This window comes from Geotrypetes seraphini, chromosome 5 (assembly GCF_902459505.1).
Source record: "Geotrypetes seraphini chromosome 5, aGeoSer1.1, whole genome shotgun sequence".
Lineage (NCBI taxonomy): Eukaryota > Metazoa > Chordata > Amphibia > Gymnophiona > Dermophiidae > Geotrypetes > Geotrypetes seraphini.
Window position 1 is genome coordinate 234166537 of NC_047088.1, and position 14360 is coordinate 234180896.

The following is a 14360-nucleotide window of genomic DNA, read 5'->3' on the forward strand; positions in this document are numbered from 1 at the left end:
CATCATTAGTATACACTACATATTCATTCATGCCTCGAGCAATAACAGCAAATATGATCTTGTTTGTCCCTTTTTTGTTTTCTTTCCTCTCATCACTTCCAATAGCTTGCAAAATAAACACGAACTGCTTTTAAGAAGCGATCCCCACTCCTGGTGTTTTATCCTCCCCCTCTTCCCTTTAATTAATTTGTTTTTAATGATGTAATTATTAACTTTCCCTTCCCCCTTTACCCTCAAGCTCATGTTCGTATTTGTAATTTGTGTATTTAATGTTCACATTTCCCCCCTCTACAAAATTTATTTTAACCTTTTATTTTTAGCATTGTAAACCGGCCAGGTGCACATCAATGGTTGGTATATTAAAATTAATTAAACTTAAACTTGAAACTTGGAGTTCTACCCCACTTCCCTTTTGTTTGCGTTCGTCTTGTTTTTCATCTGTTCCTTGAATTAACAATCCCTAGTGATGTCCCTCTTCTCTAATTTTGTAACCTTGTTTTAACTCCATATGTATTTTGTGTAATCCTTTTTGCTGATGTACACCACCTAGAAATCTGATCAGGCGGCATAAGAAATTTTTAAATAAACTTGAAACTTTACTGTGATATTCTGAAACTGGGCAGAGCTCATCTTGCTTCAGCCATCAGTCAATGATATCTGGCGATGCATCTGTTCTCAAGTCTTTGACGAGTTGGAATCAAGCTTGGACTTGATTGTGTGTTTCTGTATATTTTATATCACTGATGTCTTCTTCACTAGCGTTGTCTCCATCAGGAGTTGATTCATCATTGTTTATGCCACAACCATGGAAAATATCTTGTAGCCCTCTCTGGAGCTTCTTTTCACAGATTCCCATGCATTTGCACTAGGTACATAGCCTCTTTTATATTTAGCTGTTTTAAAAACGATGTAACATCTGTTTCACTATCAACTATTGACATTATGAGTTCTCTACGGTAATTAGCCTTGAAGTTCTGAATTATTCCCTGATTAAGTCGATGGATTTTTGATGTAGTGTTCTTTGGCAGATATAAAACTCGTATTCTCCCATTTCTAGACATAAGTGTATCCATTTGAGGATGTACAGGGCAATTTTCCAACAGTAAAACAGCCTTAGCTTCAATCTTCTTTACAAACAAATGATTCCCTCATCGCAGGAACAAACTGTTTATGGAACAAGTTGTCAAAGATGGCCCTTGTCATCCATGCATTTCTACTGCTTTTATAGATAACAGGCAGAGATGCCTTGTTCATATGATGAAAACAGTGTGGATTGCTGAAATGTCTGATTAGGAAAGAACTGAGTCTATCACTGCCAGTCTTAACAAAAAAGCAGTATCATTACTCTGGGGCTCATAATCAAAACAAAAAAACGTTTAAAAAGTGGCCTAAATTGGTACTTGGACGATCAAAAAGCCTGATCGTCCAAGTACCGATAATCAAAGCTGGTTTAAAACCAGCTTAGGCCTTTCCCCTGCCTCTAGAGCGAAAAGAGGCGTTTTTAGAGGAGGGGAAAGGGCGGGAGGTGGGCTGACCTAGACATAGTCGTACAGCAGGTATAACCAAAAGTTTGAACAGGGTGCCTACTCAGAAACTTATATGTTTTGACTTAGGCCAAGTCAAAACAGGTATAAGTACCGAAAAAGGGGCCGCTGAGCTGATCGCGGCTGCCGCGATCAGTTCAGTGGCCCTGGCAACCTACCCACTACCCACTGCAATGATCGTGGCAGGAGAGATGCCTCATCTCCCCTGCTGCGATCCTCCCCCGAAGTGTCGAGGTTGGCAGCAGTTCGGGGGATCGTTATCGTGGCAGGAGAGATAGCCAATCTCTCCTGCCGAGAAGCAACCCCCCCCTACTCCCACTAAAATACGGGCAGGAGGGAGCCCAACCCCTCTTGCCCAGACGCAGCCACCCTCCCCCGATCAGATCCGGGTAGGAGGGAGCCCAACACCTCCTTCCCATGATGAACCCCCCCCCACGACCGCCCACCGAACCCCCAATCGGCCCCCCTGAACCCCGCGACATCCCCCCTCCCGGCAACCCGCGGGTAACATCCACTGTGTCATTCTCTATTGTATACCTTAGGAGCTGGCATATTAAGCAAGGTTTTCCTTGGTCTAAAATACTGGCGCCTAATTCAACCCATGCCAAAACTCCGCCCCAAATCCATGAAAAGTCTATAATGTCTCAAGTATATGTCAATGAAAAAAACACACAGTGGAGATATCAAGAAATGTTGGTGTGCGGTTTATTCAATAATCATAAAAGTCTGTGCGATGGCCTGCCTCAGGAGCCTTAATCTGAATGTTCAATTACTTGAGTGGTGTGACCTACTATAAATGAGACACCTCATTCAAGTATGAATTTTGTGTGTGCAGAGACCTGTACGGTATGAATGAGGTGTTTAATTTGTAGTAAGTCACACCACTCAAGTAATTGAACATTCAGATAAAGGCTCCTGAGGCAGGCCATATTGGCCGAAACATGTGCGGGTCGAGCCATCGCACAGACTTTTATGATTATTGAATAAACTGCACACCAACATTTCATGATATCTCCACTGTGGTTTTTTCATTTCCGTTTGGATTGTGGCATTTTTTTTCTCCTGGTTTGTTTTTCTATTTCAACTATATGTTATTCTTGAGCCTTTGGAATTTTCTCTCATATTTTTTATCTTTTACATTGATTTTTTTTTTTTAATATTATAAACAGTAGAGAAAGAAATAGATAGAAATAGCAAAGTAAGGCCTGGTTCAGGGCTCCTTTTACTAAACAGTGGTAGAGGTTTCTACCATGAGCCGGCGAGGTAAATGATCCAACGCTCATAGGGATTCGGTCAACCAACTCTTTTACACTGTCCTATACCTAGCAAAAACTTTCTTGTGGGGTGCTTGCAAAAAAACCTGTGCCACAGTCAGTGGCGTAGTGAGGAAAGTTGGCGCCTGGGCAGGCTTTTCCTTATTCCTGCACAAGTGCTGCGAGCTTTGAATTTCCATATCTTAGACCCTCTTTTACTAAAGTGTGCTAACCGATTAGCATGCGCTAATCGATTTAGCACGCTAAACGCTAACACGTGCATGTTAGTCTATGGACGCATTAGAGTTTAGCACACATTAATTTGATTAGCGTGCTCTAATCGGTTAGCGCACCTTAGTAAAAGAGGGGGTTAGTTTACATAATCACAAACAAATTCAAGATCTGTAATCTGTAAAAGCAGATATTTATTCAATTTTCTATACCATTCTCCTAGGGGAGCTCAGAACGGTTTACATGAATTTATTCAGGTACTCAAGCATTTTTCCCTGTCTGTCCTGGTGGGCTCACAATCTAACTAATGTATCTGGGGGCAATGGGGGGATTAAGCGACTTGCCCAGGGTCATAAGGAGCAGCGTAGGTTTGAAATCACTCAGGGTGCTGAGGCTGTAGTTTTAACCACCGTGCCACTCTAGAAATCAAAATGTAGGGCAATCAAGCCATTGTGACATCACTGATGAGGTTGGCTCTTAGGCATTGGTGGAATGAGGCATTATGATGTCACAATACCAGCTCTGGTTATCAGAGGCTGAAGCTTTTCATACTATTTATTCAATTTTCTATTCTGTTCTCCCAGGGGAGCTCAGAACAGTTTAGATGAATTTATTCTGGAACTCAAGCATTTTTCCCTGTCTTTCCCTGTGGACTCACAATCTTATCTAATGTACCTGGTACTTTCTTGTTAATTGGTGTACAGTTATACTACATTGCTTTCTGCGTGGGCCACCATGTTACACCAGTTTTCCACATGAGTAAAACTGACTTTTAAAAGTGAACAGTATAACTAGATATATACAAGTTAGCTAAATGACTGAATAATCCCTTTGGGTATCAGTAGGGAGTGAGGGGAATCCTCCATGATCAGCATAAAGAGAAATAACATGTCAGTCATTCTCTCATCATATCCCCCATCTGCTCTGCTTGAGAGAGAGAATCCAAATCGCAAGTGGTTTTATTGCTTTTGCAAACAGAAGAGGGAATAGTAGACAGCCCTGCCTAGTGCCTCTACCAAGAGGAAAGAGTGAGACAGCATTGACCTGCACTGCTGTAGAGGGAGATGCATACATAATATAGATTTCATGGCAAATGCATTCTCCAAAACAAAAGTCTGTGTGAAAAATAGAAAATTCCACTAAAATTTATCTAAAGCCTTTTCTGCACTGAGTGAAAGTATAGCAAAATTTCAAATGGCAGATAGAATATTAATCTCCTTAAATATTTTATTAAATTTTAAAATGAATGCATAATATACAGAACTAATGAACAAAACATTACCGTATTTTCTCGCATATAATGCGCGCGTTATACATGGTTTTTACAAACCGCGCATAACCTTGCGCGTTATAAGCGTGAGCGCGTTGTACAAATTTTTTTTTACATAGTTTACCCCCCCCCAACGCCTGATTCATCACCCGGAAGGAGAGCTCGCACTCCCACCCCGAAGGACCGCTCGCACCCCCACCCGAAGGACTGCTCGCACCCCCACAGCCTCCCCCCTCCCCCATGGAGAAGCTGTCTACCTTGTTTCCGGATGCCAGCCCAGCTGCTTCCTCTGCCGGCGGTCCTGCCCCTTCTCAGAGCCCTGTGCTGCGCTGCTTCCTCTTCAGGTGGTCCCGCCCTTTCTCTGATGTCAGAGAAAGGGCGGGACCGCCGGAAGAGGAAGCAGCGCAGCAGGGCTCAGAGAAGGGGCAGGACCGCCGGCAGAGGAAACAGCTGGGCTCGCTGGCATGCGGAAACAAGGTAGACAGCTTCTCCATGGGGGAGGGGGGGAGGCTGTGGGGGTGCGAGCGGTCCTTCGGGTGGGGGTGTGAGCGGTCCTTCGGGGTGGGAGTGCGAGCGCTCCTTTGGGATGGGGGTGCGAGCGGTCCTTCAGGGTGGGGGGTGCGGGTGCGTGCGAGCGGTCCTTTGGGGTGGGGGTGCGAGCGGTCCTGCAGGGGGGTGAATCGGACGTCGGGGGGGGCATCAGGCTTTCAGGGTAGGGACAGGACTTCAAGGGGGAAAGGAGAGTCGGGGCGGGAGAAAAGAGAGTCGGGGTCTCCAGAGGAGAGTCGGGGCGGGCGAAAGGAGAGTCGGGCAGCATGCGCGGTATACGGGTGTGCGTGGTATATAAAAATTTCTGTACATAAATTTGTGTTTTCTGCGCGCTATACCCGTGTGTGCGTTTTACACGGGTGCGCGTTATCTACGTGAAAATACGGTAGTCATGAAATGCGGTAAGAGTATCATGCTAACATTCACAAAAATATATAATTACAATATTTAAGCAAAGATTCCCAAATTTTGTTAAATCTCCTTAAATTGCCACACTTAACTGTAAGTATTTTTTTTTCATATTTAGCATATAAACACACCAAATTCCAGCAGTTATTGTAATCCAACTTAGAAGAATCTTTCCAATGAAAAAATTAATTTAGATCATAACTAACCCCCTATTTTATTAAGGTGTGCTAACCAATTAGAGCACGCTAATCGAATTAGCGCGCACAAAACGCTAATGTGTTCATAGAATAACTTGCACGTGTTAGCGCACATTAGTAAAAGAGGGCCTAAATTTTCAGAAGTTGGGCTTTATAAGCGTCCATCTCATCGTCTATATCAATAATGCCAAAAATGATTAATCTATAAGGTAAAGGGCGTGAAAAAGAAAGCATCTCAGAAATGGATGACCAGACTTTCCCCCTCTCTTACTAAGATGCGCTAACAGATTAGCGTGCGCTAATCGATTTAGCATGCTCTGAACGCTAATGCGTGCATGTTAGTCTATGGATGTGTTAGCGTTTAGCGCGCACTAATTCGATTAGCTTGCACTAATCAGTTAGCGCACTTTAGTAAAAGACACAAGAGAAGCTCACATTCCAACTTCGTTTCCCCCCCCAGTGAGAGGTTGTAAACTGAAAAACACCATGAACATCTTCTCTCGCACCAAGCAGCATCATGGGGTAAAGACCTAGAACAATTGCTTTCGCCCACTACTTATGAGGAATTTAGGAAACGTCTGAAAACACACTTGTTCCTAAAGCATCTAGACAACTGATCCTCTCTGCTCTCTCCCCTCTATAGCGATTAACTTGTTCTATTGATCACTCTCTCCTCAAAAATGGATTTCCTGTCCTATTAACCCTCTTTCTTCCTCCCCTCTTAAAGTCAATCAATTTGTACCTTTGCATAATCTTTGTAAACCGCATAGAACTTCAAGGTATTGCGGTATATAAGCTGTTATTATTATTATTATTTATCCCAGTAGTCAGCCACATAAGGGCCATGTAAATAAGCGTATGTCTCATAGTACCAACCTCCAAATTGCAGGACCAACAATCAATTCCTCTGTTGTCAATTTTAGACAATTTCAATATTAATAATATTAATAAGGTGACACACATTGTCAGCTCCATAATGGTCCTTGATAAATACTGTTTCATCAGTGTGGATAATTTGCAAAATACAATACTCCAGCTTTCTGCTCAAATTTCTTAGAAAGATCTAATAACCAATATCCATTCATGATATGGGACTGTAATTGCTACAAAGTGTGGGTTCTCTCCGCTGCTTAAGAATAACTGTAATGGTTCATTATAAAAAAAATCTATATATATAACTCAATCCTCCTCATCCAGACACAGGAGAACCCACTCACTTTTCACCCACCCACCATCCAAAAATGTCAAACGAAAAAAACTATATGACAACCTAGTAGCCACCAAAGCAGTTAAACTGGACAGACAAATCACCATTCTGTTGTCATCAACCACAGACTACAAAACCTTCAAGAAAGATACTAAAACCCTAGTCTTCATAAAATACATAAAAGCTATCTAAAATGATTAGTTCCTACCTAAACCCCACCTACTCACTCTACACCCTTAATATACTCTAATATGCTTCTAACTACCCAACTAATGCTAAAATGCCTCTATTTACCCAACACTTACCACCTTAAGATCTCAAAATCTCTTTGGTAATTCTTATTATCCAACATTTATCACCTTAAGATCTTGACAACTCTTTGGTAATTCTTATGTAACTTTTATGACATCTCTTATGCCATTCCTGTAAACTTTTATGTAATCTCTGAAAACTTTTATGTAATTCGCCTTGAACCGCAAGGTATTGGCGGAATAGAAATCACTAATGCAATGCAATGTAATAAGGGGCCGAAATCTGAAAAAAAGGCTAAATTGCGAGCCAAATTTTTTTATTAAGATACTTAGGAGTCCTTTTATTAAGGTGCGCTAACCAATTTAGCCCATGCTAAATGCGCACCTTAATAAAAGGACCCCTAAGTGACTAAGGCTTAGTTATGTCTCCGGCCCCACGTCGGCTCTGTGATGTAAACAAAAGAAATAAAAAACACTTTTCCTCTCTCCTTTAGATCCTAGTTTACGCTTGCTGTCTGACACCAGCTCTGGCAGGATACACATTTCAAATCTGACATATTGAAATCACAAAATAGAAAATATAATTATTTTTTCAACCTTTTGTTGTCTGGTCATTATTCAAGTCATGTTGGTCCCAGGCTCTGTGCTCCAAGACAATGAACTAAGATAGTGATCCAACTTGAAAATACTGGATTGCAACCATAAAAGTTGAACATTGTGCCAGATCTTAGTATACAGAACTTCATACAGAATCAGCTCAGTGGCCCCTTTTTCGACACTTATACCTGTTTTGACTTGGTCTAAGTCAAAACATATAAGTGCTGACTAGGCAACCTGCCTGAACCTTTGGTTATACCTGCTGTACGGCTATGTCTAGGTCGGCCCACCTCCTGCCCCCCTCCTGCCCTTTCCCTGCCTCTAAAAACGCCTCTTTTTGCTCTATGCGTTTAGAGGCAGGGGAAAAGCCTAAGCTGGTTTTAGATATATCTAAAACCAGATTTGGTTATGGATACTTGGACAATCAGGCTTTTTGATCATCCAAGTACCGATTTAGGCCACTTTTTAGATGTTTTTTTGTTTTAATTATGAGCCCCATTGTGTTTCTGTGAAATATGAAGTTTAAGACCTGATTTAATGTAATCTCTTTTTAAATACAAATAGTCTAGCTTTTTGCTTATAATGTATACATAAAAGCACAGCAGTTGCAACCTCTATATTTACTATTTGAACATTTTGTATTGACTTCTGAATCCCTATGCAGTTTCTCAGTTTTATAGTGCCTAACACAGATTAGGTCTAGAATAATTCCAAGTAGAAAATAATAATTTGCTGTTTTAAAATACCAGATCTGACTTACCCCAAGAACAAGTCCAACAAAATTGCAAATAATTCTTATTTCTCTATGACGCATGCAGCTATACAATTCTGATTCATTCTCTTAAAAACAAGTGATTCAGTTGATTCAGTATAACATCAAAGTTCTTATTTTAAATTAAATTAGAAGGATAAAGATGAATACATAGAATGCAACACCAACCTGAGCCTTTGTAGATGTCCGTGTTAGCAATGCGTGCCATGCAGAAAGGAGAGAAAATTATATATCCATTAGTTTAACTGCTGTATAATATGGTGAAACTAAAACTCCTTCATTCTGTGAAAAAAAGAAAAGGGGACTACATAAATTCAAATAAATTGCTTAATTTTCCTAGGTCTCTAGAGGCAGGAATCCTCTGCTTCATCTATTTCTGCATTTTATGGTGATATATAGATAACACACTGCTAGCAACAGAAACAATGATTTATCAAAGCCTTCCCAGGCGATTATATTACAAGGTAATTGAAAGAAGAGACCTATGTGGATAAAAGCTGTCACAGCCTACAAAGATTCTAGTGTATGAAATAAGTGTTATAATTAAAGTCACGTGATGAATTCATAAAATCAGAACACAACAAGAGAAAAATAAACATGTGGCCTATGTAGTCTGCCCACCCAAACCAGCCAGTAGTCCAATCTCCACAATCTCTTTTCCTTCAGGCAGCCCACTCCTTTTCCCATACTTTCTTAAATTCTGATTCTGTCCATGCTTCCATCACCTCCATTGGGAGGTTGTTCCATGTATCTATTACTCATTCTGTAAAGAAATGTTGCCTTAGATTACTTTGGAGACCACCACCTTCACTTTCATCTTACCATGTCTCCTTCCAGAACCTTCTTTTTATTGACAGATGCTCACCTCCTGGGGATTTATACTTTGGAGGTACCAGTATTCAAATTTTCTCTTTCCGTCTCTCTCTCAGGGTATACATGTTTAACTCTATTCCCAGGGTCATATGTTGCGCTAGAGAGACCAAGTTCCTGGATGCTGTAGGCAATTACCTTCTGGAACAACTTCTCAAGGAAAACACAAGAGGAAATGCAACTCGGGACTTAATTCTAAATGGACTACGAGGACTGGCACAAGGTGTAGAAGTAGAAGGGACGCTGGGAAACAGCGATCACAATATGATCCACTTCAACCTGGACGCAGGGGTGAAACATCGATCCAGAAGGACGGCCATGGCACTGAACTTCCAAACAGGGAATTACAAAGGGATGAGATGCATGGTGGGGAAGAAGATTAAGAAGAGGATGAACACTGTAAAAATAGAGTAAGCTTTGTATCCCTTTTTAAGGATATGGTCATCGAGGTGCAAAATCTATATATACTGCATATCAAAGGGATCAAAGAGGAAAAAGAACAAAGAACCGGTGTGGCTCACTGTAGAGGTAAAGGAATCGATCAGAGACAAAAAAAAGCTTTGTTTAAGGAATGGAAAAGGTCAATTACAAACGAAAACTGGAATAAGCACAAACAACATCAACGCAGGTGCCATAAGGCGGTAAAAGGGGCCAAAAGAAACTACGAGGAAAAAATAGCCAAGGAGGTGAATAGCTTCAAGCCGTTCTTTCGATATATTAAGGGGAAACGACCCGCGAAGGAAGCAGTAGGACCATTGGATGACCAAAGAATAAAGGGAGCGCTAAAGAAGGACAAAGCAATCGCCGACAGACTGAACACATTTTTTGCATCAGTATTTACCGAAGAGAATATACATAGCATACCGGAACCCATCATGCTATATGCTGGAAGCGAAAATGGGAAACTGACAGGGTTGACGATCAGTCTACAAGAGGTATGCAGGCAGATTGATAGGCTTAAGAGTGATAAATCCCCGGGACCGGATGGTATCCATCCGAGGGTCATCAAGGAACTGAAAGGGACTATAGCTGAACTGCTTCAACTAATAGCTAATCTGTCGATCAAATCGGGAAAGATTCTGGAAGACTGGAAGGTGGCGAATGCTATGCCGATCTTCAAAAAAGGTTCGAGGGGAGACCTGGGAAACTACAGACCGGTGAATCTGACCTCAGTACCGGGAAAGATGGTAGAGGCGTTGATAAAAGACCACATCATTGATCACCTCGACGGACACTGTCTGATGAGGACCAGCCAGCACAGTTTCAGCAAAGGCAGATCTTGTTTGACAAACTTGCTGCACTTCTTCGAGGGAGTAAACAGACAGATAGACAAGGGCGACATTGTATATCTGGATTTTCAGAAGGCGTTTGACAAGGTTCCGCATGAACGACTACTTTGAAAAATTGTGAGCCATGGAATCGAGGCTGAAATACTCACGTGGATTAAAAACTGGCTGGAGCATAGGAAACAGAAATTGGGGGTAAATGGACAATACTCGGACTGGAAGAGCATCACCAGTGGAGTGCCGCAGTGCTCGGTGCTTGGACCCATGCTCTTCAACATCTTTATAAATGATCTGGACATAGGTATGACGAGTGAGGTGATTAAATTTGAGGACGATATTAAGTTATTCAGAGTAGTGAAAACACAGGGGGATTGTGAAGATCTGCAACGTAACATAATCAGGCTCAAAGAATGGGCATCAACATGGCAGATGAGTTTCAACGTGGGTAAGTGTAAAGTGATGCATGTCAGTAACAAAAATCTCATGCACAAATACAGGATGTCCGGGGCAGTACTTGGAGAGACCTTCCAGGAAAGAGACTTGGGAGTTCTGCTCGACAAGTCAATGAAGCTGTCCACGCAATGTGCAGCGGCAGCAAAAGGGGCGAACATAATGCTAGGACTGATAAAGAAGGGGATCACAAACAGATCAGAAAAGGTTATCATGCCACTGTACCAGGCCATGGTGCGCCTTCACCTGGAGTACTGGATCCAGTACTGGTCGCCATATATGAAGAAGGACACGGTACTACTCGAAGGGATCCAGAGAAGAGCAACTAAGATGGTTAAGGGTCTGGAGGAGTTGCCGTACAGCAAAAGATTAGAGAAACTGGGCCTCTTCTCCCTCGAACAGAGGAGATTGAGAGGGGACATGATCGAAACATGCAAGGTATTGAAGGGAATAGACTTAGTAGATAAGGACAGGTTGTTCACCCTCTCTAAGGTAGGGAGAACGAGAGGGATAGATTCTGTACGAACATAAGGAAGTTCTTCACCCAGAGAGTGGTAGAAAACTGGAACGCTCTTTCGGAGTCTGTCATAGGGGAAAACACCTTCCAGGGATTCAAGACGAAGTTAGACAAGTTCTTGCTGAACCAGAACGTACGCATGTAGAGCTAGTCTCAGTTAGGGTGCTGGTCTTTGACCAGAGGGTTGCCACGTGAGGGGACTGCTGGGCGTGATGGACCACTGGTCTGACCCAGCAGCGGCAATTCTTATATTTATGGCAAAGAATACTGACCTTTTCTAGCCTCCCTCTAGACCAGGCTTGTTCAAATTAAGTCCCTGAGGGTTGCAAGAAGACCAAGGTTTTAGAATATCCTTAAATAATGTGCATAAGAGAAGTCTGTGTATGATGGATGTATGGCATTGGGTATGTGTGTGGAGGGTGGTATGCAAGCAAGGCAGTTGCTCTTGATTCCCATAATACAAAAGGCTCCAAGTCTGCCTAAATATGAGGCTTTGGGGCCTCCTTTTTAATATTTCCCATAGGCTCAATATGGTTCTTCTCGTGTATTCAGATCGTGCTCTCAGGTCTCTGGCCTAACGAGAATAATGATATGTCTATGCAAGAATCAGCCTAGCGGGCTTGAAATGTTTTGACTTTGGAAATTCATCAAATGGGGATTATGAAAAGTTTTAGAAGAAACAAATCATAGTAGTTTAAGTAACTGATGTTGGTCTTATATAGCAGTTTGATTTATTGAAGCAGGGCAAAAATCTTATTTTGTGTATGATTCAGGCTTCTGTGGTCTACCTGATTGCTGGAAACACTGTCTCTTTCAACCACATTTTCTTCTCTGGCTAAGAGATTTCTAAGCTGATAAAAGCATGTTTTTCCCTTTTCCCTGCATAGTTTATATTTCCGGCTAGAAAATACTGGGCTCTATGCTATCTATGTTATCATCTATGCTTGGAGCAGGGGGACACCAACCAACACAGTGCAGAAGATGTTGGTTTGCAGTTTTATTCAACAAATCATATGATCTTGTGTGATGGCTCGACACGCACATGTTTCGGCCTATGGCCTGCCTCAGGAGCCTTTACTGAATCAATCACATGTGAATGATGAAATCTGACTTAATACACAACGCTCGTAAATGCTGAGTTGTGAAACACACTGACAGCACACCCAAAAGTTATCATCATCTGCCTGCTGTGATTACCTTCTAATTGATCTGGAATTATTATCTGATGTGAAAATAGCTGCATCTAACTAAATTCTGACTCTTGATTTACCAGCTGCTGTACTGCATAATGGGGTCCTTTTATTAAGGTGCACTAACTAATTTAGCAAAATGCTAAGACACCTATATAATATAATGGATGCCTTAGCATTTAGCATGCGCTAATGTTTAGCGCATGATAAATCGGTTAGCATACCTTAATAAAAAAGACCCCAATATTTCATCTGTAGTATCATTCTATCTAACTTGGGGTCTCTGATATAGATTTGTTTGCTCCTGGCATAGGAGTCATACAAAGAACTGTGGGCTATGCCCCATCTAGTTGTTTGTGGCCCCAGCAGTGCAAACCACAATATAATTTATTTACATAGCTTAAAAAAATATTATTGTCTACTACTATTGATCATATAATATTGTTGTCTGTTAAAACATGATTTTATTTAATTTTGTTGATTTTACTTTCATAGTTATTTTTTTAATTTGGGGGGGATAAGTTTATAATTTTTTTTTTATTTTTGTGATTGTACTAGAATGCCAGCTGAGAATTCTATCCCCCTCTTTTATTAAGGTACACGAACCGATTAGCGCACGGTAATCGAATTAGCATGCGCTAAACGCTAATGCGTCCATAGACTAACATGCACGCGCGCTAATTCAATTAGCAAACCTTAGTAAAAGAGGGCCTATGTTAGAATCAAATTATATTAACTCATATGTGTAGAAATAGAGGTGTTTGAGGTAGATGTAAAACAAAATAAATCATTTTGGTGCTCTACAGGTCAATGAGAAAGATAAGGTAGTGCTGAGCAGTATTGACTGGCATCTGTCTGACAGACAGACTCTGGACCTAAATAATTACAGTGCCAATGATACTTTTTTCTGCCTTATATTATGGGCTCCTTTTACAAAGGCGTGTTAGCGGTTTAACGTGCGTAATACCGTGCGCTAAACCGCCGGCCACGCTAGCCGCTACCGCCTCCTCTTGAGCAAGCGGTAGTTTTTCAGCCAGCACGGGGGGTTAGCGCGTGATGAAAAGTCACGCGCGTTAACCCCGCTAGTGCGGCTTAATAAAAGGAGCCCTATGGCCCACAGTGTCAAATGCTATTGAGAAACCCAGCAATATCAACACTGAGGCAGATCTCTTTTTATGGTTTTTTATGAATATCATCTACGAAAAGGTGCTGACCACTAACCAACTTCCTACCTTCTGAGCGTTATTTTGTCACTGTAGCTGAAAAGACTCTTATCTTACCTCTCCCCCCTTTACAAAACTGTAGCATGGTTTTTAGCACTGGCAGTGGTGGTAACAGCTTCAGCGCTCATAGAATTCCTTTGAGCGTTAGAGCTGTTACCGCCACAGCCGGCGCAAAACTAAACTAAACTAAAGCTTAACTTTGTATACCGAGTCATCATTCTGAGAAAGCTCGACTCGGTTTACAGCAATTAAATAAACAGGGAATGATTTACAAATGATAAATAGAAGATAATAGCAAAATTTCAAAAGAATTTTCAAAATGTTTTTAAAGATTTACAGAAAAATTGAAATGAACTGGAACTCCTTAAAAAAAAAGGGGGGAGATCATTCCAGAGTTGAGAGTTTAAAGACCAAAGACTGACTATAATTTTGTAAAAAAAAAGGGGGGGGGGGGTGATTATTTTGCTATATTCCGATTTGCAGAAACAAAATTCTATGCTTTGACATTATTTCAGATCATTGATAGAACTATATCCACATCATTC

General features: G+C 41.4%; 1 protein-coding gene across 7 annotated transcripts in view; it reads right to left on the reverse strand.

The window, feature by feature from the left end:
• Positions 1-14360, reverse strand: part of THSD7B (thrombospondin type 1 domain containing 7B) — a 924116-nt gene that overhangs the window by 206221 nt on the left and 703535 nt on the right. For 5 of the 7 annotated variants that reach the window (XM_033944565.1, XM_033944562.1, XM_033944559.1 and 2 more), the window contains one exon: positions 8448-8453. The exons of the other annotated variants lie outside the window; for them this stretch is intronic. In XM_033944565.1, coding sequence (XP_033800456.1) covers positions 8448-8453 — 6 coding nt within the window. The remainder of the gene's footprint in view (positions 1-8447; positions 8454-14360) is intronic. 7 annotated transcript variants of the gene reach the window in all.